Source organism: Elephas maximus, chromosome 16 (assembly GCF_024166365.1).
Source record: "Elephas maximus indicus isolate mEleMax1 chromosome 16, mEleMax1 primary haplotype, whole genome shotgun sequence".
Taxonomy (NCBI): Eukaryota; Metazoa; Chordata; class Mammalia; order Proboscidea; family Elephantidae; genus Elephas; species Elephas maximus.
In genome coordinates this window covers 72,232,829-72,260,375 of record NC_064834.1, presented here as the reverse complement: position 1 = coordinate 72,260,375, position 27,547 = coordinate 72,232,829, and the positions used below count along the sequence as shown (strand labels likewise).

The 27,547-nt window shown below is 40.1% G+C and overlaps 1 protein-coding gene across 10 annotated transcripts in view; it reads left to right on the top strand.

The window, feature by feature from the left end:
- Positions 1–27,547, top strand: part of ATE1 (arginyltransferase 1) — a 162,581-nt gene that overhangs the window by 37,214 nt on the left and 97,820 nt on the right. For all 10 annotated transcript variants that reach the window (XR_007513512.1, XR_007513513.1, XM_049856100.1 and 7 more), the window contains one exon: positions 9,473–9,505. Coding sequence is in view for 8 of the 10 variants with exons in the window: in XM_049856100.1 (XP_049712057.1) it covers positions 9,473–9,505 (33 nt within the window). In the remaining 2 variants the exon portion in view is untranslated. The remainder of the gene's footprint in view (positions 1–9,472; positions 9,506–27,547) is intronic.

Sequence of the window (27,547 nt, the reverse complement as noted above, 5' to 3'; positions counted from 1 at the left end):
CTTTGCAGCATATTTGCCCAATGCAATGCGTCTTTTGATTTCTTGACTGCTGCTTCCATGGCTGTTGATTGTGGATCCAAGTAAAATGAAATCCTTGACAACTTCTATCTTTTCTCCGTTTATCATCATGTTGCTCACTGGTCCAGTTGTGAGGGTTTTTGTTTTCTTTATGTTGAGGTATAATCCATACTGAAGGCTGTGGTCTTTGATCTTCCTTAGTAAGTGCTTCAAGTCCTCTTCACTTTCAGCAAGCAAGGTTGTGTCATCTGCATAACGCAGGTTGTTAATGAGTCTTCCTCCAATCCTGACGCCCTGTTCTTCTTCATACAGTCCAGCTTCTCGTATTATTTGTTCAGCATACAGATTAAATAGGTATGGTGAAAGAATATAACCCTGACGCACACCTTTCCTGACTTGAAACCAATCAGTATCCCCTTGTTCTGTCTGAACAACTGCCTCTTGATCTATGGAAACGTTCCTCATGAGCACAATGAAGTGTTCTGGAATTCCCATTCTTTGCAGTGTTATCCATACTTTATTATGATCCACACAGTTGAATGCCTTTGCATAGTCAATAAAACACAGGTAAACATCCTTCTGGTATTCTCTGCTTTCAGCCAGGATCCATCTGACATCAGCAATGTTATCCCTGGTTCCACATCCTCTTCTGAAACCAGCCTGAATTTCTGGCAGTTCCCTGTCAATATACTGCTGCAGCCGTTTTTGAATGATCTTCAGCAAAATTTTGCTTGTGTGTGATATTAATGATATTGTTCTATAATTTCCACATTCGGTTGGGTCACCTTTCTTGGGAATAGACATAAATATGGATCTCTTCCAGTCAGTTGGCCAGGAAGCTGTCTTCCATATTTCTTGGCATAGACAAGTGAGCATCTCCAGCACTGCATCTGTTTGTCGAAACATCTCAATTGATATTCCATCAGTTCCTGGAGCCTTGTTTTTTGCCAGTGCCTTCAGAGCAGCTTGGACTTCTTCCTTCAGTACCATCGGTTCCTGATCATATGCCACCTCTTGAAATGGTTGAATAGCGACTAATTCTTTTTGGTATAATAACTCTGTGTATAAAAAAAAAATGAGTGTAAATTAACCACTCTTATTTAGAGAACTAAAGTAATTTGTCCAAGATAACGTGGGTAGTTAGTGGCAGAGCAATGTCTAGAAATGTCAGTGCTTTACGCTAGACCGTGCTGTTGCTTTATGAAGACGTTGAAGTGGGCCTGAGTAATTAATACAGTGTTCAGCATAACAGTGTTCAACATCGTTAACATGTTGAATTAATGAGTGTTCAACATAAGCAGATTTCTCAGAGCGTTGACATATTTTTATTTCCAAGGGTTTATGTACTTTAATCACTTAAAATGGCAGTCTTCCCCAAGTACAGTGCGTTCTTCCATGCCTTCTCCAGCAGAGCGCTGAGCAAGACTTGCCTGTTGCTCATGGCCCTCATGGGCCATCAGGAGGATCTTACTGTGTTGCTCTTATTCTGCTCTTGCTGAATTTTTGGTGTGCCACATATCCTCGGATCACTGCTTTTTTCTGTAAAGTTGCCCTGTGTTTTAATCTGTTTTTCTTCTGTGCTCTCAGCTCTTGTTGTGTTGTTTAGTTTTAGCATTCTTTCCCTTCCTAATTTGTGATTTATTAATGTGTTAACTAACAAAAACAAATCTGTCTTGGAAGAAGTACAACCAGAATGCTCCTTAGAAGCGAGGATTATGAGACTTCATTTTACAACTTTGGACATGTTATCAGGAGGGATCAGTCCCTGGAGAAGGACATCATGCTTGGTCAGCGAAAGAGAAGAAGACCCTCAGTGAGGTGGATTGACACAGGGGCTCCAACAATGAGCTCAGACATAGCAATGATTGTGAGGATGGTGCAGGACTGGGCAGTGTTTTGTTCTGTTGCACATAGGGTCACTATGAGTTGGAACTGACTTGATGGCAGCTAACAACAACAACAAATGTGTTAACGACACTGTTTATCGAACGGCTACTACCTGCCAGGTACTGTTTCAGCACTTGGAATAGTCTGCAAATGAGTGTGTAGATCCAGATAAAGATCCCTTGTTCCCATGGAGCTTACATTCTGGGGTGAGGATGGGGATGCTCAGATAGTCAATAAATAATAAACATAATAAATTAGTAAGTTGTATAATAGGTTGTTGTTGTTAGGTGCCATTGAGTAATAGGTTAGGAGGAAGCAAGTGTTATGGAAGAAGTAGACCAGGTGTAAGGGGTGGGAGTTCGGGCGTATTGGTCATTGGCTTGGAAACTAGGTCAGCAATTTTGTTGGAGGTGTTAGTAAAGTAATAGTGCAGAGGGAAATGGGAGAAGGACGTGGGTCTTCTGTGAGTCAGGGCCATAAGCGTTAGGAAGATACCTTTTTGATTCCTTATTTTAATTCTTTTTGCTTTCTTCTGGGGTTTTGCCTTTGGTTTAAACATCTGAAGTTCTGAGGTAGCTTGGTAAATGACCCCTAGTTAAGATGTAACTTATTCATATGGAGTGATTGCAATGAAATGGATTTTGTGTCTTGATTAACTACCTGCTTGGGAACTGTGTCCAGTGATAAATTATTTGGGTTGAATTGCGTAAAGATGATACCGGTACTACCACGTGACAGCTTGTTATATTTACAGTTGCATATATTTTTAAATAAGAATATGGATGATACAAACGCTGAGGAGCAAGAGTGCAAGTATGAGCTCTGATCAGACATTCCAGCCTTATATCTCAGCTCCCCCACTTATTACCTGTGTGGCCTGGCACAAGTCCCCCAATTCCTCAACTTTCTGCACCTCAGGTTTCAAATTTGTAAACATTGGGGCAGGGCGTAGTACAACAGGGCTTATTGTGAGGATTAAATAAGCTCACACACATAAGGTGCTTGGTCGGGTAATTGTTGACTAAACTTTAGTTGCTCAGAATCATCAGAGATAAGACAAGGACAAATAGGTAATGCTTTTGGTCTATTCAGTCAACACTTGCAAATGGAATTGTAATTTTCTTTGTTTTTCCATTTTAACTCAAATATTTGTTGAAATTAAGAAACACGCTTTAAATTTTAATATTAAATTAGGATCAGTTTTTTCAAAGAAAAAAGTAATGTATGCAAAAAATATGTAATTCAGTCTTAAAGTAATAGCTTTTAATACTTTGTTGACTCTTCCTGTTCTTCATGCCATATTAAACAGGTCAAATGTATTATTATCCAGTAAATATTTGTATGTACATTACTTAATTGCTTTTCTTAGAATTGGAGACAGAGAAACTATAGGTGTTTCTGTTTTTAACTCTGGTAATGAGTTTTTTCCTTATACTTAGAGTTGTTGTTGTTAGGTGCCTTCGAGTCGGTTCCGACTCATAGCAACCCTGTATACCGCAGAACGAAACACGGCCCGTTCCTGCGCCATGCTCACCATCGTTGTTATGCTTGGGCCCATGGTTGAAGCCACTGTATCATTCCATCTCATTGAGATTCTTCCTCTTTTCTGCTGACTCTGTACTTTACCGAGCATGATGTCCTTCTCCAGGGACTGATCTTTCCTGACAACATGTTCAAAGTATGTAAGACACAGTCTCGCCATCCTTGTTTCTAAGGAATGTTCTGGTTTTACTTCTCCCAAGACAGGTACGTTTTGTTGTTTTGGCAGTCCAGGGTATATTCAGTATTCTTCACCAGCACAATTCAAAGGTGTCAACCCTCGCTCAGTCTTCCCTATTCATTGTCCAGCTTTTGCACGCATATGATGTGATTGAAAATACCATGGCTTGGGTCAGGTGTACCTTAGTCTTCAAGGTGACATCTTTGCTTTTCAACACTTTAAAGAGGTCCTTTGCAGCAGATTTGCCCAATGCAATGCGTCTTTTGATTTCTTGACTGCTGCTTCCATGGCTGTTGATTGTGGATCCAAGTAAAATGAAATCCTTGAGAAATCTATTTATCCTGATGCTTAATCTAGTGCATGGAGCCCTGGTGGCATGATACTGTAAGCGTTTGGCAGCTAACCAAAAGGTTGGCAGTTCATACCCATCAGCCGCTCCTTGGAGATCCTGTGGGGCAATTCTTTTCTGTGTGGTAGTGTTGCTATGAGTCGGAATCAACTTGAAGGCAATTGGTTTGGTTTGTTTTTTTTTAATCTACTGCCTACTTTGCGCTTGTTACACCCACTTCTCAGACTAGCGTGCCAGAGGCAGAAGACACACACAGTGGCCAGCTGAGTGCCCGGAATGGAGTTGATGGCTAGTGAATATTCACTGAGTGAAGGAGTCGCTGAGGCGACTGTTCTCAAGAAACTGCTGAAGTGAGAGCTTGGTTGTTGCTGCATGGAAAACTACTCAGAAAAAAATCGTGTTCTTGAAACTTGTGCTGTAATGCAAAAAGGAATATTCGAATGATGTCGAAAGCTCTTGACAGTTGTCCTACTATAATAAGTAAAAGCTGCTTTTAATTTCCTGAGCGAGAGTGTTGAGCAATTCGCCCACAACGAGTTAAGCACATTTTAGTGAGTGCAAAGCTCATGTGATAGAAATGATCTTGCTGTGAGCGCCATTTGTCTCTAGCTTTTGTATTTTAGGTCTGTTTTTTCCATTAAATCTAAGGAGCATCAAGTTTTATGACCCCCTGGTAATGACTTGACAAGTGAACAATACTACCTATTGATGACTGGTCTCAATAAGGGGAGTTGGTGTTTCTCCGGTGGTAATTCATTTTATATGCCAAATAACTTTTGGTAACTGCTTACATGATTAAAAAACTGTTGATTTCGCGCTAGTCAGTAGTTAGTTTTAAAAGGCAAGTGAACATATTATATATATGATTATTTATCCAGAGCGTAATTCTGTTGTTAAGAACATGTAAGAATAGGGAATGGATTTGTACAGGTCTGTAAATAGTGGTGTATTATATATTTGTTAGCGTTTATATATCCTAGAAATAGCTCAGAGTTTTATACTTAGAATGGCTTCCATATTTCTTTCTTCGGGGCTGTGGAAGAACGTGATTTTACTCTCCAGTCACTCATATAAACATTTAATTTCTGGTATGTTCCACTCACTATGGTAGACCCTGGGAATGCACTGATGGGTAAGGCCTGGATGGTCCTTGCACATTTTAGCTAACAAATTAATTTCAAAACACTTCTAAAAGCTTTTCATAGGTTTGTATTAACGTTAAAAGTGCATAAAAATTAAAATTGCTGATAATCTGATAATATATTCCATTTCTTATCACTTTGACCAGAGGGCCTTTAAGATAAATTTTGCCCTGTGTCCTGTTTAATTTTTTATTTCTCACTTGTGTGTCTTTTGTGCTTCTCCCTAATTCACGTCATTCTGATCTTTAGATGACGTCTAATTCTTCAAGGTCAACTTGAATTTTTTTACTCAACCTGTCGTCATCTAAGTGATTGCTAGTTTTGTCCTCGGTATCTCTTGGCAGTTACTCCACAGAAGGGATACTTGGCAGGAATTTTTCCCACGGGAAACTAAAGAAATTTACTAGTTGTAACTGATGGGAAGTCTAACTGCTATTTTGTGCACTTGGAAAACTGGATAGAAAATTTTGGTGAACATTGAGTATAAAGCCCTTTAGACTTCTCTGGAGGGAATGAGACAAGGTTAGGAGACAGGCTATAAGTAGAGACTAGAGCGTGGCCCCGGGAGTGGTCCGTGAGAGTGCTCTAAGGGAAGTGAGGTCGGTAAGTAACGACAGAACAAGAGCGTTGATCTCTGTGTATCCTTCTCTTTTCTTAGAGGCCCAAAAGATTTTTAAAGTAGTACTGTTGCCTTTGGAGCCTGGTGGTGCAGTGGTTAAGAGCTGTGGCAGCTAACCAGAAGGTCAGCAGTTTAAATCCACCAGCCACTGCTTGGAAACCCTGTGGAGCAGTTCTGCTCTGTCCTATAGGGTTGCTGTGAGTTTGGAATGGACTCGACCGACGGCAATAGGTTTGGTTTTTTTTTTGGACTGCTGCCCTTTATGCCTGGATTCTAAACAGATCATGGTCCTTATGCTTTTTTAAAAGATTCAAGGTATGATAGAATAATTAATGATTTAAAATTTTTATGAATTTTATAAAGTGAATCAAATTGATAATACTATTAATTATTGTCCTTTGGTATAAAAAAAAAAACCTTGCCTGTTTAAGGTTGAGAAGTCCACCATCAGTCATCTTGTTCCTTTTTTCATATGTATTAGAGCCATAAACTCTAAGTGGAGTCCTGCTTTAATAGGCCCCTATAAAGTGTTTTTTACGCATTACCTACACGGCATACAAATCGAATCCCACTGGTGGAATAATACTCTTGTCTACGTTGGTAAGGCTCTTCAAGTGCTTTTGTGTTAGGTCATTTTATTTTTAAAATTGACTTGATGGTAGGGTTTAGGGAAAGGAATGGTTTGTATTTCAAAAGTATAAGATAATGCTATCTTCAGAAGTCTGAATTCATTCATTTTGTGATAACAGTTTCTGAGTGCAGTATCAGGTACTCTCTGTATGACACGTTGTTCCCGGTGTTGTTGGTGACTTGACCGTGGGTGTGCGCTTTTTTTTTCTTATTGATGAAACACTTCCTGGTTTGGAGGTTAACATCTGCAGGGCCCCTGACTAATGAGTCATTGCGACCCTACGGGCTCAGATCCTAAAGGAAGGCCAGCTGCAGGGGTATCAGAGAGGAGCCGTGAACCCTTTTATAAATCTGTAGTCGATGAAATAGGTAGTTCACCAAGCCGACACAGGCAGGCAGCACGGCATATGTGAGTCCATATGCAAGGAAGATGTTCATTCTAAAGCGTATTGCAGGACTAGGGGCTTGATCATCCAACTTCCTGACTGCTGATCTGGCACTGCTCAGGGGCCGCCTGGAGGAGATGCTTCCTAGAGGTGGTATGGAAAATGGATATGCAGAAAGAGAGCAGTATGGCTGTGATTACCTCCAGTTGTTTCTGAAATGAAGATGGACGTTCCTGCCTGTAATATCAGTAAGATAGTGTCTAAAAGATATAGTTCTCTATTGTCTAAATATTATGTCTAAGTTTCTAGAATAGGGTTGTTCTCAACACCTATTAACCAGAGCCATTGTGCAATATTCCTTATTGAATAGAATAGGAGAGCTGTATTAGAACAGTGGTATTAACCTGGGCCATCAGCTGTGGCCGCTGTCTTTTTTTTCATTTTTTTATACTGATCAGACATCATGGTGGTATTTGTTAAAAGGTACCTGTTTCTACTGCTAAATTTCAGTATGAATACAAAATGTGGTCTGCGTTTACGTGTGCTTTATTTTTCTTTTTTAAGTATTGCCATTTGGATTGCATGTAGTATGTGTAATTTCATTATGAAAGAGTTTACCACGTAATTAACTGAAGTGAAACAGCTGTGGGTTTTTCTGATACTGTAATAGAGAAGCAGCATTTTTTGAAACCTTTTTCATGTCCTGTGAACAGGACCGAGATTGTGTCTTGTGATTTGTTATTCTGTTTTTACTGCTTTAGGGATGGAGAACTTTTATTTATGTATTTCATGTTTTGGCAGCTTCAAACAGGACAGGAATTTTTAGGTGTTTTTTGAAATAGCTATGATAATACAAACGTTACACAACAGACAACAAAGATGTGTACAGATGGTTGGAGCTTCAGGGAGACACTCGTTTTCTTGGAGAAGCTCTATATGCTTCTCTTTATTGTTATTTAAAATAACTTCCACCCTAATTGATATAGCAATTGCTACTGAACTTGAACTTTTCTAGATTCAAACCTATAATGTGTATAATGTAGTTTACATGTACATACTGGGGAAAAGCATAAAAACCCTGAAGACATCAGATTTCTCATTTTAAAATAAAAAACTCCCTATGTCTCATTTTTCTCCACTGTTAAAATTGGCCAGTCTTTGAATTAGTGCCTTTTACTGGTGGAAGGAAGGTGGGGTTTGCCCTAGTGTGGCTTTCATAAAAAGAATTGAAGGCCACAAGGGTTGCATCTTAAGTTTCAATAGAATCTTTTGTGTCAGATCAGCATTATGAAAATTAATATTTTGGTATAACTTGCACTTTCAGAAAGTTCTCTTAACAGTTGGTATAATTGAATTGCTTATTGATGTAATTTAAATTTAGAAAAAATTTGTATAGTCTGTTTTAAAATGCCTTACCATCAGGGCCCTAAATGTTATTAGTTAAATCGCATGGGTTTGGCATGCACTAATGGGAATGTATTTGCTTTTCAGGGGGGTGTCTGATATATTTTGTGAACTTTAAATGTTCACAAAGTAGAGAGAACCCTGTAATGTTGCTTGTTGCCTCGGGCTTTTTGTCTTCATCTCCCATCATCACTAGTCTTGTGTTATCTATGGCACTCTCTTTTATTACTCTTCCCCCAAGTGATTTTCAAGGAAAGCTCAGATGTCATATGATTTCATTGGTAACTATCTCAATGTGTATCTCTAAAAGAGAATACAAATTGTTTATATTCCCAGTGAGTACATGCTAGCTTTGTTGTGGAGAGAAAAGTTCAAGAGTGCTTGGAAACAGTCCTTAGCACTACGTTTTATTGTAGTTAATTTGCATTTAGAAGATCGAGAATTTATACTGCTTGGGTATTTTATTATTATAGTAACTCTAAAGATTTGAAATGTTGGTTCTGTAAGTAATATCAGAGAGGGAAATATTAGGCATTTCATCATGTATTATGTATGAAGTCCTCATTTCAGGGCTGAGCTGTAATTTGCTTTGTTGTTTGTTCATGCCCGCCCCTCCCCACCCCAAGAAGTTCATATTTCTTTATTTAAGAACTAAGAAATAGGCAGCAGAGAGCGCTTAGTTTCAGATGATATTCCAGAAGCCTGTATGTGCTTATGGGGAGCAAAAAAGAAAATCTGCATAAATGACTGAGGAAAAGAGGGTGGGACAGGGTAAATATCGAGGCCAAAGTGCCTAATTGTGCCCTCAGATGGAGTTTGGGATTCCATTTCCTCTTTTGTTCACTCTTGCTTACACGGCCTCCTCACTGGGTCCTGACTTTTTTATTTCTTCCTTTTCTTAGTTCTCCCACTGTTTTATATCTGCTTCATCTCTTGGCCTTTACTAAATTTTACCGTTGACATTTAGGGTCAGGGAAATATTGATTCCTCCCTTGGAGGGTGTATTATTATGTAGGGATTATGAGAGAAAACTAAAAAGAATGAAATATTTAGGACTAATTTGTTGTATCGTATTTGCTTTCATACACATTTTTAAATGTTTGTTTAAATTAATTCATATAGTTGGGTACCTAATATGGACTAGGATGATGAACCTTTCTGTACTCTGTGGATGAATTATACAGTGTATGAAAACATTAATTTTATGTAGACTTTTAGGTTTACTATTGGAAGACTATAATAATTTTCTTTTTTTCTGTTCTCTTTGGCTGCCCATTTATTGGGTGAAATTGATTCTATTCAAATTCAACCCTGAAGTTCACAAGATTCCTTTGCAGCTCACCTCTGGAGGTAAGAACTTCCTCATTGATCTTAATACTAGAATTACTAATTTAATGTTATCATTGGTATCGTCTGTTAGGCATTTATTTGATAATTTAGGAGTGGTCACTTTGATGGGCACATATATTAAAAAACACTGATGGATGAATGCAGACTTTTTTGATGAAAATTTTTGTTAAGTTACAGCTATTCAGGTTTTATAGGAATTTTCATAACAGGTCATTGGCTATACTGTTTTTTAATTACATTTTCAGTAATTAAAGTACAATCAGTCCTTCATTTTAAACAGCCTTGTTGTATCTCCATCATTCCCATAACTGTGTAAATCAGCCATGTTATGTATAAACTACTCTGGTGTTAAAAGAGAGCTGGAGAGGTCACAGGCAGAGGTAGTCATTGAGGAAGTTTCTTTTGATTGGGGAGACTGTTCTAAAACCCATGTATTGATCAGGGAAGAGCAAAGAACGTAGCCTGTATCGAGCTCCTGTTAAAGCATCGGGACCACTCTCGGCACTTTATTTGCCTTCTCATTGAATCCTCATCATGATTCTGCAGTATGGAACAGAGAATCCAGCGGTGAAATTCCGAGATAAAGGAAAGCTACCAGATGTGCAGAGAATGAGATAGCATTCTGAGCTGCAGCTTAAGACAACCAGCCCCTTTGAAAAAGGGAACCCATCATTGTTGAGTCGACTGATCCTGACTCACAGCAACAGTGATATACAATTTTGCTCGTCCATGAAGGAGCCACAATGGGGAAGGAGATGCATTGGAGCATTTTTTAAAGAAAAGATCGTGTTTTAGGTGAAGGTTTACAGAGCACATTAGTTTTTCATTAAACAGTTAATACACATATTGTTTCGTGACATTGGTTGCCAGCCCCATGACGTGCCTACACTCTCCCCTGCTCGACCTTGGGTTTCCCCATTTCCACTTATCCAGCTTTCGTGTCCCTTCCTGCCTTCTTGTCCTTGACCCTAGGCTGGTGTGCCCATTTAGTTTAGTGTACATGGTTAAGCTACATGTATTGTTTGTTCTGTGGGCATGTCTAATCTTTGGCTAAAGGGTGAACCTCAGGAGTGACTTCTGTACTGAGTTAAAAGGGTGTCCAGGACATTGGAGCATTTTTGATGATGGTTCTTGGAACCTGGAATTTGACTAGGATGTTGTAGTGGTATGAATAGTGCCTCCTCAAAATTCCTGTCCACCTAGAACCTCAGAATGTGATGTTTTTTGAATATAGGGTCTTTGCAAATGTAACTAGTTAAGGATCTCGAGATAAAATCATCCTGGATTTAGGATGGGTCCTAAATCCAGTGACTGGTGTCCTTATCAGAAGAAGAGAGAGAATACAGAGAGCAGAAACAGAGAAGCCATGTGCAGACGGAGGCAGAGGTTGGAGTGATGCTGCCACAACCGAAGGAACGCCTGGGGCCACCAGAAGCTGGACCAGATGAGGAAAGATTCTTTCTAGAGCCGTCAGAGGGAGCATGGTCATGCTGATACCTTGATTTCAGACTTCTAGCCTCCAGAACTGTGAGAGAATAAATTCTTGCTGTTCTAAGCCACCAAGCCTATGATAATTTGTTATTGTAGCTGTAGGAAACGAATACAGATTCCCATCCAGGCAATCTCTCATTTGATGTAGAAACAGGGCCTAGCCTTGACGACAAAAGAGCTGGTAGTAACTTAGATGAAGAGATAATGCTGATAATGTTTAAGGCTGGACTCTTGTTTCGATAAGAGCTTAGAGGAGTGACCAGGAATAAAGGTATTCAGCAGAAGGCAGGCAGACCGGGTTGGCTAACCTGTATGGAGAGTAGTAAGATGGGAACCTGATGTCCATTCACTGGGCAGGTGGCCGGCTGTTTGAAGATAATGCTGACTAATGGCAAGGTGCTCCCAGGAGCACTCACCGAGAGACGTCTCTCGAATATAAGCTCAGTGAAAAGAGCGCCCTGTTTTTCTTGTTGCCTTGTGTTTCTATTCTTACTTACAATAACTGCTATATAGGAGGCACCAAAAAAATATTTGTAGTATGAATGAATGAACAAACAAAGGAACAAGTGAATTGGATGAGACTGAGAGTAGTAAGCATAGACCATAATTTGTCAGGACTAAACTAAAAGTAGACAAGGTCTGACGTTTATATTTAACACTCTGTCTTCCCAGCTTGATTGTAGCTCCTTAAGAACAGAACCATTGTCTTTTCCACCTATGGGTCTCTCAGTTATAGATAGGACCTGGTACCTATGGTAGCTGCAGTGCAGTGAATTGCTGTGTATGGCTCTTTTGTGACCCCCCACAAAATGATTGGTTGGGACCATGTGGCTTCCAAAGGGGATTGGACAGCATTGCTAATAATGCAAATAAGGTTCATGGAATCCTTATGCAGATGGGACAATGCAAATAAGGTGTATGGAACCTTAACAAGGGGATTGGTCAGTTTTGCCATCCTACTAGACTTAAAAGGTAGCCAATCCCAGAACAGAGAAAGGATCTCACTACCATCAGAAGAAGAGTCAGGAGCAGAGTGCATCCTTTGGACCTGGGGTCCCTGTGCTGAGAACCTCCTAGACCCAAGAGACAGAGAAGGGGACTGTAAAACCAGAGATGGCGTGAGATGATGAGAAGCATGGCAGAGAAATGGTGGCAGCAGAACCAGGAGACTGGTGCGAGATGGTGTAGTGGGCTTCCCAGCTCATGGAGTGAGGCAGCGATAGTGGGTGTGCCAACCCACAGAGTGAGAGAACTGAGCACCTTTGGTCCTAAGGCTTACTGGTGGAGTGGGGTGCCTCCGGGTACTTACTGGCAGAGCTAAAGAGCTTTGTTAACACTTGTCCTAGCAGGACACAGGCTGAGGGGCTGAGAGGCCAAGCACTAAGAGAGAGAGCATGTCTTGAGGGGGAGCAAGAGGAGCCTGTCCTAAGAGGGCTGTGAGAGTCCTGCATGGCAGAGAGGAGCTGAGAGAATTGTCCTACACTTAAAAAGGGAGACTTTGCCTACATACTTCGTGAACCTGATCCTGAGTTGTACCCTGTTACAACTAACCAATTAACCGTGAGTATGGTCTGTGAATTTTGGGAGTCCATTGCAACAAATTATGAAATACAGCAGAGAAGCACAGAATACCGTGGGAGGGACAGCTGGTGTCAAAATTGGTAAAAAGGTTGGACAGAGGAGGTAGGCTTCACAGGAATCAGCCTTGGGCTGTTGTTGATGGTGATTCTTCTCCCCTGTCATGAGGTTACGTGACGAGGTCTGACAGCACCATGCCATTTTTTATGTATGCCAAACAAATATGTTTTTGAATTATATCTTTCTAGTTTGTTTAAATTTTGGGATCTGTGGGGACACTTTACTCTTTGGTGGAGAACAGAAGGGAAAGTATCATGATCAAAGTTCAGACCAAGGTGCTTCTCTTTTCTTGGCGGGAAATACTTTGAGGGCTTTTTGTTGATATTTTTCTAGCCTGGAATTTCACAGTGGCCACCTGATGGCTTAGCTAGTGGTGGGTGCTACCAAGACTCCCCCAGCAGCACTGAGCTGGAAGCCAAAGCAAAGCCAAGGCGGGAGAATGTTGGGAAACTGAATCAGCCTGTAAATAGGGAATTTTGCTGCTAAGCTCATGTTTTAGCTGGAGAAGGAAAATTACAAGTATGGTAAATGTCCAGACACCTCCTCTAATTTTGAATAAAGGAACAATAATTTCTGGCAGAGATCATAAAATATACGAAACTTACATTTGAAAATGAAGGAGGCTCTAAATTTCATTTTGTCCACAAAAACTACTAATGAATGAGCATGTCCCTTTGTTCTAAGTTCTAAATAGTTAACTGCCACAAGAATCTAATGAAATTGTCAGGTTATAGTAATTACATCAGTAATTTGATATGTTGTCATTTGAATGGAGCCATGTGTGTGGAGTCGGTTACTCTCTGTGGGGCTGACCCTTTTACATTCCTGTAAGCGCAAGACTAATAGAACTCTTAAGCTTTATGGGAAAAGAGCTTTTATCACCTCGTCAAGTCAGCCAACATATTTCCATTCTATTCCTGATTCCGTGTGGCTCTGTAGCTGCTGGTGTGCCCCCCCGCCCCACACTTTACATTGGACCCCTCCCTTACCGACATTTTTATTGACGTTTCTAAGTCTGAATTACATTTTGTGTGGCACCACTTACAGATGTCTTCAATTAAGCATAGGTAAATAAAGGGGATTATGTATCAGAGGCCAGAAGATTCTTGGAATTCTCCTCTGCGTCAGACCTGGCCAGCCAGTCCAGTAGGGTACAGGGTCATCATCATTTTGGAGGTTGAGAGTACAAGAGAGGCATTTGGAGGAAAGCTAACCGTGTGTGGGTGCAGGGCGCTTGGGTTTCTCTTCAGGTATTAGTGATTTTCCTAATATACCTAGGGCCTTTAGTCATATAAATGTCAATCTGTTCCTCCATCATTTCAAGTCAACTACAATCTTTTACATTGATAGTAATCATAATACTGTTACCAAGAAGTTAGTACCCATGGTGTAAAGGCACAGTTATATGCACTTTGCCTATTTAATTCTCACACAGTGCCTATAAGGTAGATATTCCCAGTTTTCTCATGAAGACAATTGAGCCTTAGAGAGGTAGATGAGCTAAGTGCTCAGTATCAAACAGCTAATAGTGTATGACAGTGTTAGCAGGATAGCAAGGAGGAATTGAAATGGTACTGCCATAAGATTCTTACGTTGTACATGACTTGATGTACTGTTATTTGAAGGAAACAGTTAATGTTAGAGATGCGTTCAGTAAACGCTACAGCAGAGTTTCTCAAGCTTGGCAGTATTGGGATGGAAAACTCTTTGTTGTCAGGGACTGTCCTGTTTATTGTAGGATGTTTAGCAGCGTCCTTGGCCTCTACCTGATAGATAACAGGAGCACCTCTCACTCCTTCCCCTTTGAAGTTGCAACAACCAAAAATGTTTCTGTATACTGCTAAATATTGCTGGGTGCAGTATGTCTTCTGTTGAAAACCACTGCCCTAGACCAACTCGAAGAAAGAAATAGACCAAAGAAATGTAGATAATAATTCACTTTTGTTAGGTGCAGTTGAAATGGTTCTGACTCGTAGCGACCCTGTATATAACAAGACGAAACACTGCCTGGTCCTTCGCCATCCAATTGTTGCTATGTTTGAGCCTACTATTGCAGCCACAGTGTCCGTTCATCTGATTGAGGGTCTTCCTCTTTTTTGCTGACCCTCTACTTTACCAAGCGTGGTGTCCTCCTTCTACAGGGACTGGTCCTTCCTGATAACATGTCCAAAGTACCTGAGAAGAAGTCTAGCCATCCTAGCTTCTAAGGAACATTTTGGCTGTACTACTTTCAAGACAGATTTGTTCATTTTTCTGGCAGTTCATGGTATATTCAGCATTCCTCACCAACACCATAATTCAAAGGCGTCAGTTCTTTTTTGATCTCCGTTATTCATTGTCCACCTTTTGCATGCATATGAGGTGATTGAAAATACCATGGCTTGGGTCAGGTGCACTTTAGTCCTCAGAGTGACCTCTTTGCTTTTCAACACTTTAAGGAGGTCCTTTGCAGCAGATTTACCCAAGATAATGTGTTGTTTGATTTCTTGACTGCTGCTTGCATGGGCGTTGATTATGGATCCAAGTAAAATGAAATCCTTGACAGCTTCTGTCTTTTCTCCCTTTATCGTAATGTTGCTTGTTGGTTCAATTGAGAGGATTTTTGTTTTCTTTATGTTGAGGTGTAATCCATTCTGAAGGCTATAGTCTTTGATCTTCATCAGTAAGTGCTTCAAATCCTCTTTGCTTTCAGTGAGTAAAGTTGTGTCATCTGCATATTACAGGTTGTTAATGAGTCTTCCTCCAATCCTGATGCCATGTTTTCCTTTGTATAGTCTGGCTTCTCAGCTTATTTGCTTAGCATACAGATTGAATAAGTATGGTGAAAGGATACAATCCTGGCACACACATTTCCTCATTTTAAATCAGGCAGTATCTGCTTGTTCTGTTCAAATGACTGCCTCTTAGTCTATGTACAGATTCCTCATGAGCACAATTAAGGGTTGTGGAATTCCCATTCTTTGCAATGTTAACTATAATTTGTTATGATCCACACAGTCGCATGCCCTCGTATAGTCTTGATAAAACACCGGTAAACATCATTCTAGTATTCTCTGCTTTTAGCTAAGATTCATTTGACATCAACAGTGATATCCTTTGTTCCACGTTCTCTTCTGAATCTTGCTTGAATTTCTGGCAGTTTCCTGTCAGTGTACTACTGCAACTATTTTTGAATTACCTTCAGCAAAATTTTACTTGCCTATGATACTGATGGTGCTGTTCGATAATTTCCACATTCTGTTGGATCACCTTTCTTTGGAATGGACACAAATATGGATCTCTTCCAGTCAATTGTTCAGGTAACAGTCTTCCAAATTTCTTGTCATAGATGAGTGAGCACTTCAGGTGTTAACATCCGTTTGTTGAAACATCTCGATTGGTATTCTGTCAAAATTCCTGGAGCCTTGTTTTTCGCCAGTGTCTTCAGTGCAGCTTGAACTTTTTCCTTCAGTACCATCAGCCATCAGTTCTTGATAATATACTGCCTCCTGAAATGGTCCACTAATTCTTTTGGTACAGTGGCTCTTTGTATTCCATCCATCTTCCTTTGATGCTTCCTGTATCATTCAATATTTTGCCCATAGAATCCTTGAAAATTGCAACTCAAGCCTTGACTTTTTTCTTCTGTTTCTTTCAGCTTGAGAAATGTCAAGTGTGTTCTTTTCCTTTGGATTTCTAACTCCAGGTCTTTGCACATTTTGTTGTAACACTTGATTTTGTCTTCTCGAAACACCCTTTAAAATCTTCTGTTCAGCTCTTTTACTTCATCATTTCTTCCATTCGCTTTAGCTCCTCTACATTCAAGAGCTAGTTTCAGAGTCTCTTCTGGTATTCATTTTGGTCTTTTCTTTTTTGCCTGTCTTTTCAATGACCTTTTGCTTTCTTTGTGTATGATGTTCTTGATGTCATCCCACAACTCATCTGGTCTTCTTTTGTCATTAGTACTCAGTGTATCAAATTTATTCTTGAGATGGTCTCCAAATTCAGCTGGGATATACTCAAGGTTGTATTTTGGCTCTCATGGGCTTGTTTTAATTTTCTTCAGCTTCAACTTGAACTTGAATAGGAGCAATTGATGGTCTAGTCCATTGTTGGCCCCTGGCCTTGTTCTGGCTGATGCTATCGAGCTTTTGCATCGTGTCTTTCCACAGATATAATTGATTTGATTCCTGTGTATTCCATCTGGCGAAGTCCGTGGGTCTCGTCATCATTTATGTTGTTGAAGAAAAGTATTTCCAGTGAATAGGTCTCTGGTCTTGCAAAATTCTATCATGGGATTTCTGGTGTCGTTTCTTTCACCAAGTCCGTATTTTCCAGCTCCAACTACTGATCCTTCTTTGTTTCCAACTTTCGCATTCCAAGGAAAAGGGAACAAAGAACAAGTGAGACCAAAAAATGAAAAAGAGGATTCACTTACATTCATCCAGTAATTATCAACGCATCCTGATTGCACGTTTGATCAATTTCAGATGGCAGAAGTTGGTAAATATCTTCAGTTTCTTCATTCTTGGCCTTAGTGGTTGATGTGTAAATTTGAGTAATAGTCGTATTAACTGGTCTTCCTTGTAGGCGTATATACATTATTGTATCACTGACATTGTACTTTAGGATAGATCCTTAAAATGCTCTTTTTGACAATGAATGCAACACCATTCCTCTTCAAGTTGTCATTCCTAACAGAGTAGACTATATGATTGTCTGATTCAGAATGGCCAATACCAATCTATTTCAGCTTACTAATGCCTAGGATATGCATTACATTTCATTTTTGACGATTTCTGTTTTTCCTAGATTCATAATTTGTACATTCCAGGTTCCAACTTTTAATGGGTTTCTTCTCATTTTGAGTTGTGCCACATCAGCAAATGAAGGTCCTGAAAGCTTGACTCCATCCATGTCAATAAGGTCGACTCTACTTTGAGGAGGCGGCTCTTCACCAGCCGTCTTTTGAGTGCCTTCCAATGGCGGGGGGTGGGGGGCGGAGCTCATCTTCCAGCACTATGGCAGTGTTCTGCTGTCATTCATAAGGTTTTCACTGGCCAGTTTTTTTAGAAGTAGATCTCCAGTTCCTTCTTCCTAGTCTGTCTTAGTCTGGAAACTCTGCTAAAACCTCTCCACCATGGGTGACCCTGCTGGTATTTGAAATTCTGGTGGCATAGCTTCCAGCATCTCAGCAACACGCAGGCCACCACAGTATGACAAACTGACAGACGAGCAGTAGAATAATTCACTAATGAAGATAAAATGGAATGATAAAGAGTTTTCAATCTAGGCAGGAAAAAGAAGGAAAAGGGAACAAAGAACAAGTGAGACCAAAAAATGAAAAAGAGGATTCACTTACATTCATCCATAATGATGAGTACATTAGATAGAAATGGTCTAACCAAAACTTGTAATATGGAAAGTCTCTCTGTGTGCATTGTGTGAACTGGAGCCAGTAGTCCCGAGTGGCTACTGAGTTCTTTAGGAACCACACTTTAAAGTTTTAATCGCCACATGTGCCACTGGCTGCACTTGGACAATACAGTTCTCAATACTCCAATTAAAACCAGAGATTCTCAGACTAATGTTTTTAAGAAGCAAGAGCCACCTTAAATATGAAGACACAGATAGGTTAAAAATTAGAAGTATAGAGTAGGATCTACCATGCAAAAAAGTAATCATAAGAAAGTTGGATTGGTTATATTAATATCAGACAAAGAAGACTTCAGGACAAAAACTGTTACCAAAAAGAAAGAGGGACATTTCATAATGATAAAAAATCAGTCTATCACATCAGTGCACGCTAATTTGAAATGCGTATCTGGGCAAAAGACATGAAGCAAAAACTGATGGAACTGGAAGCAGAAATAGACAATTCCGCAGCTATGGTTGGAGACTCCACACTGCTGTCTCAGTAACTGATAGAACAAGTTGGCAAAAAAATTAGAAGGAAGGTAGAATACTTGAACAACACTATTAATCAACTTAATTGGCATCCATAGAACAGTGTACCCAACAATGAAAAAAATACATATTTTTTTCAAGGACACAGGGAACATTCACCAAGACTGAGCATATGCTGCGCTATTATACAAACCTCAATAAACTTAAAAGGATTGAAATTTTCTCTGACTCAAATACAGTTAAATTAGAAATCACTAACAAGAAGAACTCTCAAGCTCAATAAAACAAGAAAGACAACCTAGTTAAAAAAATCACTAAAAAATTTGAATAGGCATTTTACCAGAGAAGGCTAATAAGCTCATGAAAAGGTCCTCAACATCATTAGTCATTAGGGAAATAAAAATTAAAACCAAAATGAGCCACCACTACAAGCTCAGTAGAGTGGCTGTAATCAAAAGACAAAGTATTGGTGAGGTTCTGAAGAAGTTGGAATCCTCATCCATTACTGGTGGTAATGTAAAATGATGCAGCCATTTTGGAAGACGGTTTGGAACTTCCTCAAAGTGCTAAGGATACAGTTACCATGTGACCCAACAATGCCACACCTAGAGAAAATGAAAATATACGTCTACCCAAAGCCTTGTATGTGAATGCTCATAACAGCATTGTTCATAGTAGCCCTGAACTGGGAACAGCTCAGATGTCCATCAGCTGGTGAAAGGATAAAGAAAATATGGTATATGCATGTAATGGAATACTATGCAGTAGTAAAATGGGAAACTACTGATACCTGTGGCAACATGGATAAACTTCAAAAATATTATACTAGCTGAAAAAAGCCAGACACAGGAGTTTCCGTTGATCTGCATTGTTCAGAGGAGGGAAATTTAAGGAGTCACAAAGCAGATCAGTGGTTTTCCGGAACTGGGGAGGTGTGGGGACTGGCTGCAAGTGGGCGTCAGGGAATTTGGGGGAGAATGTTGTAAAGCTAGATTGTGGTGATGGTTTCACAACTCCATAAACTTGCTAAAAATCATAGAATTCTACACTCACAATGGGTGAATATTATATCTATACATCATTGAAGCCGTACAAAGTGTATACCATTGCTTTATCTTTTAGTTTCCTAAAATGTAGAAAAGTTTTGAGGTGACTTGATATCCTGCTTCTACACGGTATCTCTAGTCCTGGTATAGCTGTCAGAAGCAGCTTTAGTAGTCATCAAGAAAGTGGTGTGTATTGAAATAGATGTATTTTCATTAATATTTTAATTATAACTACTCAGTTAATATACTTAATATTAAATAATGTTAGCCATTAGTGTTCTTTGATAGCTTATAAAACGTTTCAAAGCTCTTTTTGGAGTGCAGAGCTGCTTGGCTTCTCACGGAAAGCTTTGTGATAGACTGGGAGACAGTGTGTGTGTGTATTTGGGTGTGTGTTTGTACACTGACGGCAGGCTGCAGGTAGCAACAATGGGCAAATACCATGGTCCCTGGCCTCACAGCTAGTGGTAGCATTCATTTTTCTGTCAGAAAAAAATTAACGGATCATAAGAAACCTAACCACGTCTTTAGTCTGTCAGTGTGAAATACCTTTGTTTGGCATGGCTCTGGTAGACGTCAGGCTATCTCTAACAGTCAGAATTTGGAAGAAGTGACTGTTACCCACAACTGTGTCTCATAGAAATGAAGGGAGTTTGTAGAGGCAGCAGCGGAGAGTGAGGTCTGCAGAAGTTTGAGTTGTTGGGCTCGGGAAGGGAGTTCAAGCAGTTTTGTAGAATGAGGAGGATGGTGTGAATCAGTCCTCAGAGAGCTGGCTTAACTGGGGAGCTGTGGCCATAAGGCTAGGAAGAGGGTTGAGCTGGTGAGGTGGGGAAGCTTTTACCTGCTTTCTGGTATAATGCCTGGGAGGGCTGTTGTTGTTGTTAGGTGTCGTCAAGTGGTTCTGACTCGTAGTGACCTTGTGTACAACAGAACAAACACTGCTCAGTCCAGTGCCATCCTCAGAATCGTTGTTATGCTTGAACCCATTGTTGCAGCCACTGTGTCAATCCATCTCATTGAGGGTCTTCCTCTCTTTCGCTGACACTCTACTTTACCAAGCATGATGTCCTTCTTCAGGGACTAATACCTTCTGATAACATGTCCAAAGTACGTGAGACATATTCTTGCCATCCTTGCTTCTAAGGAGTGTTCTGGTTGTACTTCTTCCAAGACAGATTCGTTTATCCATGGTATATTCAGTATTCTCACTAGTTACGTTTAAAGAGCCCGGGCCAGGGCAGGCAGAGGTAACTTTGGGGAAGTTAGATCTCCTTAGAGAGTGGTTGGCAGTCTGGGATTAGTTCCGAATAATCAGAACTGGAAGCTGGGGGGTGGCCTGATCACTGGGTGAAAGCAGAAGTATGGGTGGGGATTGTTTTTGTAGCTGTGTGGGCTGGGAAAAGTCATGTCATTTTTCAGGCTGAGTCCCATACTGTAGAATCAGAGGTTGAGTAGACAAGGTAGCTATTGGCCAGGGTTAGAAGCACCAGGTGGAATTCTGTAATTAAATCTCTGAAGTCTGGGATTACCATTTGCTTATTCTTCCCTTCACACATACACACATGCTCACACACAGATTTTTTTTTTTTATAAGAGTGGGGTCATACACCCCACTTTATATTGCTCTATTTTCACTTAGAGAAATATTTATAATGTTATTAAAAAGTCTTGGTAAGCATGGTTTTCAATTTCTACATAATAGTTTATTATATGAGTGTACTATAATTAACTTATCTTATTCTACAATCTTGTTTGATTTTTTTCCCCAATTTGGAAGTGACTAGAAGTTATGTTATCAATGTCATGGTTTTTATTTAATATGAGCCCACTACATATCTGAAGTTAGACCCTCCTGAGGGTGGTTTCTTGAGGTTGTTAGCAGAGCTGAGGCAGATGGTTCATTGTGCTCCTCTCTGATGACTAGGCAGTCTTCAGCAGCTCAGGGCCATTTGAGGTCCTTTTGGCTGTCTGGAAGGGAGGAGAACACAGGTTTTGCTGTCCTGAAAGTCCCTGAAGACTCTCAGAGTTGCTGTCTGAACCCCCTGTTAAATCCCTCAAATAATGGCCTGGTGCCTGGCACACGACTTCCTTTTGCCCTGTTCCTCTGAGCCTCAATAGTGTTTGTTTTGGGTGTAACTGAGACGCATGGAGGCAGGTGGGTCAGGAGACAGGTGTGCTATATCAGAGTAAACATACACTCATTTTGGGAGTCATTTGGCTGGAAGCCAGGACTGGTCTATTAATATTTATGTCATTTCCACATTGTTCCTTTGGCACTGCACTGCGTAGTTCATTAATCACTGACGCCAGGCCATCCTTCCCTAACATTTCAAATGTGTTTCTTCTGTATGGCTAGAGGTGAGCTTTATTAATTTGTCCCTGTTATCAGTTAAATCCATGTAATTGAGGAACTTCTGAAAAATAACTTTGGTTACAAGCCGTAGACTTAAGAAAGATAAAGCATTAAATATTCCTAATAGTACCCCGGATTTACTGATGAGGACATTAAAGATTGTTGCTCCTAGGGTAAATCACTTTGCTATCCAATGAGCCACTTATGTAATTTTGTAGGAATAATCCTTTAGAGTATGCCATTCAGAGCCCTTAAAACTAAAAGCCAAAACTCACGTTTGCTCACAGTCTGCATAGTGCTCTTATTTGTCCATTGTCACTTGTCTCTCACAGCCGCCTGTGAGGGTGAGCAGTGCTGTAATTCCTGTTTCAAACAGGCAGAAACTGATACTTTTAAAAGAAAGTTAAATTACTGTCTTGCAAAGATAAAACAGCCAGGAAGTGGACAGTGGATTTAGGGTTCAAATCCAGATCTTTTGACTCCGAATCCTGGACACAGGTCACTATAACCTGCTGCCTCTCTGTTTGCAGTGTACAGTTGATTAAGAGTTTGGCTACTAACCAAAGGGTCGGCCAATTCGAATCCACTGGCCACTCCTTGGGAACCCTATGGAGCAGTTCTGCTTTGTCCTGTAGGGTCGCTGTGAGTCTGGATTGACTCAGTAGCATTGGGTTTCAGTGGGTTTTCTGTAGTTACTTCAAAAATACATTTATATTAGCAGTTCTCAAAAGTGTGGCGTGCCAACCCTTGGGGTCTTCTGAGACCTTTTCAGGGGGTTCTCAAGGTCTAACACTAAGTCATTATTTGCTGTTTCGTTTCCATTCTCTCATGACTGTCAAGGAAGTACATACAAGAGTCAGAGACTTGGGGAGAAGCTTCTCTAATGTTGGGGGCTAGAGCCTCTCGGAGAATTAAAGAAGAGAGTGGTAGGGGAGAGTGTGAGAGGTTGGAGAACACCCCTCTTTTTAGTGGGCAAAATGACTGATACATTTTTTAGTGTTGATTTTTTTTCCAATTACAAAGAAACGTTTTCATTTATTTAATTCAGACATTTCAGAAGCAAGTAAAAAATGTGAAAGCCAGTCTAACATCTTTTATAATCTAACTCCCTGGAAAAAAACAAATTTTTTATCTTTGAAATCCCTGCAAAATTTTTTTTTAACATGCACAAATAAACACAAAAGGGTTTTGTTTTGTTTTCCTTTTCGATTGGTTAAGTTTTTTTTTGTTGTTGTTGTTTCTTTGTTTATGATAAAAATGGATCATTTTTCAGCCTGTTTTTATCAGTTAAAGTATTTTTGAGCATCTTTCTATGTCAGGACATAAAAAGAACAAATTCTTTCTGTTACTGGTGCTCCGTATACTCTATGTGGCCGTATGGAGTGGCTAAGGTATTTCACCAATTCCTTGTTTGACAGTGGGTTAGTGGCTTCTGGATCCCTGGGTGGTGCAGATGGTTAAATGCTTGACTACTAGTCAGAAAGGTTGGCAGTTCAAACCCACTCAGAGGCGCCTCAGGAGACAGGTCTGGTGATCTGCTTCCCAAAGGTCACAGCCTTGAAAACCCTGTGGAGCAGTTCTACAATGTACACATCGCGTCGCCACGAGTCAGAATCGACTCGTCGGCAGCTCACAGCAACAGCTAGTGGCTTGTGGTTTTTCACGTCAGCAACAATACTGCAGTGAACATTCTTATAGATAAATATGTTGGTAAGTCTGAGAGGACTGAGTCCCAGCTGTGGTATTGATGAATCTCAAGGGATAAGTTTATTATTTTTTGTTTTTAACCTTTTTATTAAAGTGTAACCATGTATGTTTATTTTAAATTGATAAATAATGCCAGTTTTGCCATCCAAAAACAGTATACCTATTTATACTTGCACAAATAATACATAAGGAATGTATACCTTTGCCAACATTGCATGTTACCAATATTTTTAATTTCTGTCAATTTGTGAGATCAAAACAAAAAGTATCTTGTCTAATTAGATTCATTAGTTATTTATTAGTTTGAACATTCTGTCATATGCTTATTGACTCTTTGTGTTTTTTCTACGATTTTTTTACCCAAATTTAAAAAGTTGAAGTTGGTGTATATATTGCACATTTGAGTGTCTGAAGTTGACGAGCATAGACATTAATGTTTTCGGTTGTGATAAACTGTGCTAACATTTTCTCCCGTAGATATTATTGAATAGTTCTGACGAGTGTTATTAATTACTCAAATTAGAAGTTTTGGATAGATTTACCAAATGAGATAAATCTATTCAAAACTTCTAATTTGAGTAATTAATAACACTCGTCAGAACTATTCAATAACATCTACGGGAGAATATTAACAGTAAACATGAAGCAATGGAATATGGCTAAAAATGAAACTTGGTTTTAATCTTGAAAAGATGCATCTGTATTTTTAAAAATTGATATTTTTGAATATACATGGACGGAATAGTATAATAAACCCCTGTGAACCTATTTCCCAGCAATAGTTATCAACATTTTGCTAATCTTGCTTATGAACAATGTTTCAAAACACCAAAAGCTTTTGGTATTAGAATGGGGAATTAGGTTGATAAATCTGCATTGATTATATAAATTTGCAGTAGAGACAGCTTCTAGTTGCTATGCAGGAACACGTTTTTAATCAGTAGGCATCCAAGTAATAACATATGGAAGCACATGGCACGATAAAGCTCGATGAGCCTGGGCTTCAGGGATATTACTGAATGAATGGAGAGCCACACCACGAGCTCTGATTTCCGATTTCACAGATTGGGTTATTGCTGTTGTACTTCACACTTTTATCTCCTGGTCTCCATTCGTCAAACTCCTATATTCTTTCCATGATTTAAAGTGTTTAAATAATTTGAAGCAAGGAATTGTTTTTGAGAGAAAAATAATCCTATTACGGTAGTTGCATGTCAGTTGAAAGGGTTGCACCGATACAACAGATGTGTGTGTGTTTGTAGACATACATCAGACATGTTAGTCACATCGGTTCAATTTGTGCAATTGGAAACGTGATAGGCACTGACTTTGTTTTAGAGTTTTCCAGCCACAGGTGAGTGATGTGAGTCTCTGGCTGCTCCCACCACAAGAAGGGCAAAGGAAATTAGTATCTCAGGTTCACCTCCAGCCCATTCTCAGCACCTACTGAATACCTGTTGAACAACTTTTAATGTATTAATTGACTTACTAAACAGATTGAGAAAAAAAAAACCCCAAAACCAAGCCCTTTGTCATTCAGTCGATTCTGACTCATTGCAACCCTATAGGACAGGGTAGAACTGCCCCATAGAGTTTCCAAGGAGCAGCTGGTAGATTTGAACTGCTGACCTTTTGGTTAGCAGCCGAGCTCTTAACCACTGTGCCACCAGGGTTAAAAGCAAGGAATAAACCATATAATCTACTGACCCCCATAACTTCACAGCTGGAGGAAATGTGAAGTCCTGAGTAATCAGTTGATTAAGTAGTGCAGAGATCACAAAACCAGCAAGTTAAAAGCTGACTCACAACCGGGCCCCCAGCCCCTAGGATCAGTGGTATATTTATGCTGCTTATCAGAAAATCAGCTAACCAAACATGTTTAAATAAACTCCCTTTTCAAAAAATCCCTGCTATACCCAAGTCAGTAGATAAATATAGCCACATTTAAGACAATGATGGGGTAGCTATGAGTTGGAATTGACTTAATGGCAATAGGTTTGGGCTTTGGTAGTTACTTGTTGTTGTTAGGGGCCTTCAAGTCGGTTCCAGCTCATAGCGACCCTATGTATGACAGAACGAAACACTGACTGGTCCTGTGCCACCTTCCCGATCATTACGCTTGAGCCCATTGATGCAGTCACTCTATCAGTCTATCTTGTTGAGGGTCTTCTTCTTTTTCCCTGACCCTCTACTTTACCAAGCATGATGTTCTCCTCCAGGGACTGATCCGTCCTGATAACATGTTTTGGTAGTTATAAGGCAGCTCAGTCTCTGCTAAGTGCTTTGAAGTGGGCAGAGCCCTAGATTCCACATGATTTGAGTGCTGGGAATAATGCCCATTGGAGGACAAACTGGCCATGGCTAGATTGACCAGAGCAAAGAACAAGCCAGTGAACAGTAAAGAAGCCATGTTATCAGGTGGAAGGGCCAGGGGATGAGAGGAAGTGTAACAATTGGAAACTGGGAAGGTAATTGCAGTTTGAAAATACATCTCAAGCTGGCACAAGTAGGACCGAATTATATTTAGGGCTAGCAGAATGCATTGGTTGTTTATTGATAGTGTGCTTATTAATTTCTTATCGACTATGTCCTCGATAAATACATCTTCAAATGAATGAATAAAGACACACATTAGACTTACCGAGTCCTGGAATGACTGACGCAGGAAGGTGAACTCATGGAACAGTTCAGATTGATTTCAGAGTCATCTCATTAGCTCTTGACTTGGAGGCTTCCTAACAGGTGACAGGCTCCCCTCCTTCCATCTCAGGAGCTGGCATCTTCTCTGTTTCCACGTCACTGGAGTGCTTGTTTTCTTGCATGATTATTTTTAATGATAGAGAGCTCCATTCCTCTAAGCCTTGGGGCTTCAGTGTTTAAAAGATGGCTTCATAAAATGCAGTCATTTATACACATTCGTTTGTTTTTTATTACACAGTTGGAGCAGTCTAATTTCGGAGGCGGGATTAGGCTTCAAGTGTAGCAATTTAAAGTATTGGTGTGGGTTCAGCTGTTGTCATTGTAACAGGCTGATGTCCTTTCCTGTTTCCTTTTGGTGGAGGCTTCTGTCTGTCACTGCTCTACTCTTCAAACTGTTTCTTTGGAAATAGAAGTGACTTTTTAAAGATAAATGCTGTAGTGACCGTGAACGTCAAAACTGGATTTTGACGTAATTTTTTATAGTTTGGGTAAGCCCTTAAAAGTTTAAAGATGTATTTATTACCCAAACAACATTTTAATGACAGCAGTGGAAGTTTGGGAAATCACTGATATCCCTAACACCTTAGCAGACCTGCAGTTCCATTGTTGTTGACCTTGACCACCTGGCTGAGGTAGTGGTGTCAAGCTCCTCCACTGGAGAGTTAGTCTTTCTCCACCTTTTCATGTTGTCCTCTTTGAAAGGAGGTCACTGTGGTGGTCTACACTTAAGGAGTGGGGAGTTATGCCCCCATTCCTTAGGGCAGAGTAGCTCCATGTATTGTTCGGAATTTTTCTGCATGGGAGATCTGTCTCTTCTCCCCATTTATTAATTTATTCAGTCATTTATATCAATATGGACTCACAGAGATTTATTTCATACTTTGGGTTATAATCTGAAGGCTCTGATAAAACCCACTGGTTCGGCTCTAGCTTCTCTTGAGGCAGGCCCTTGTTAAGAACAGAACACTGTTTCAAAATGGTTGCCTTTCCCCTCCCCCTAAGAGAAGCTCAAGGGGATTTTTCTTGGAGTGTGGTAGAGCTCCTGGAGGTGAAACTCAGGAAAGTGCTGGGAACCCCCCACCCTAAAGGCTGGGCCTCCAGGAGGCTTTCTGTCTCAAGCTAGTCCACCTCCAGCAGTGACCCTTTAGGTATTCCTACCTGATGCTGAGTCCAGTGCAGCGGTGTCTACCGCAGTGAGCTGTGATTCTCCGCATCAGCCTG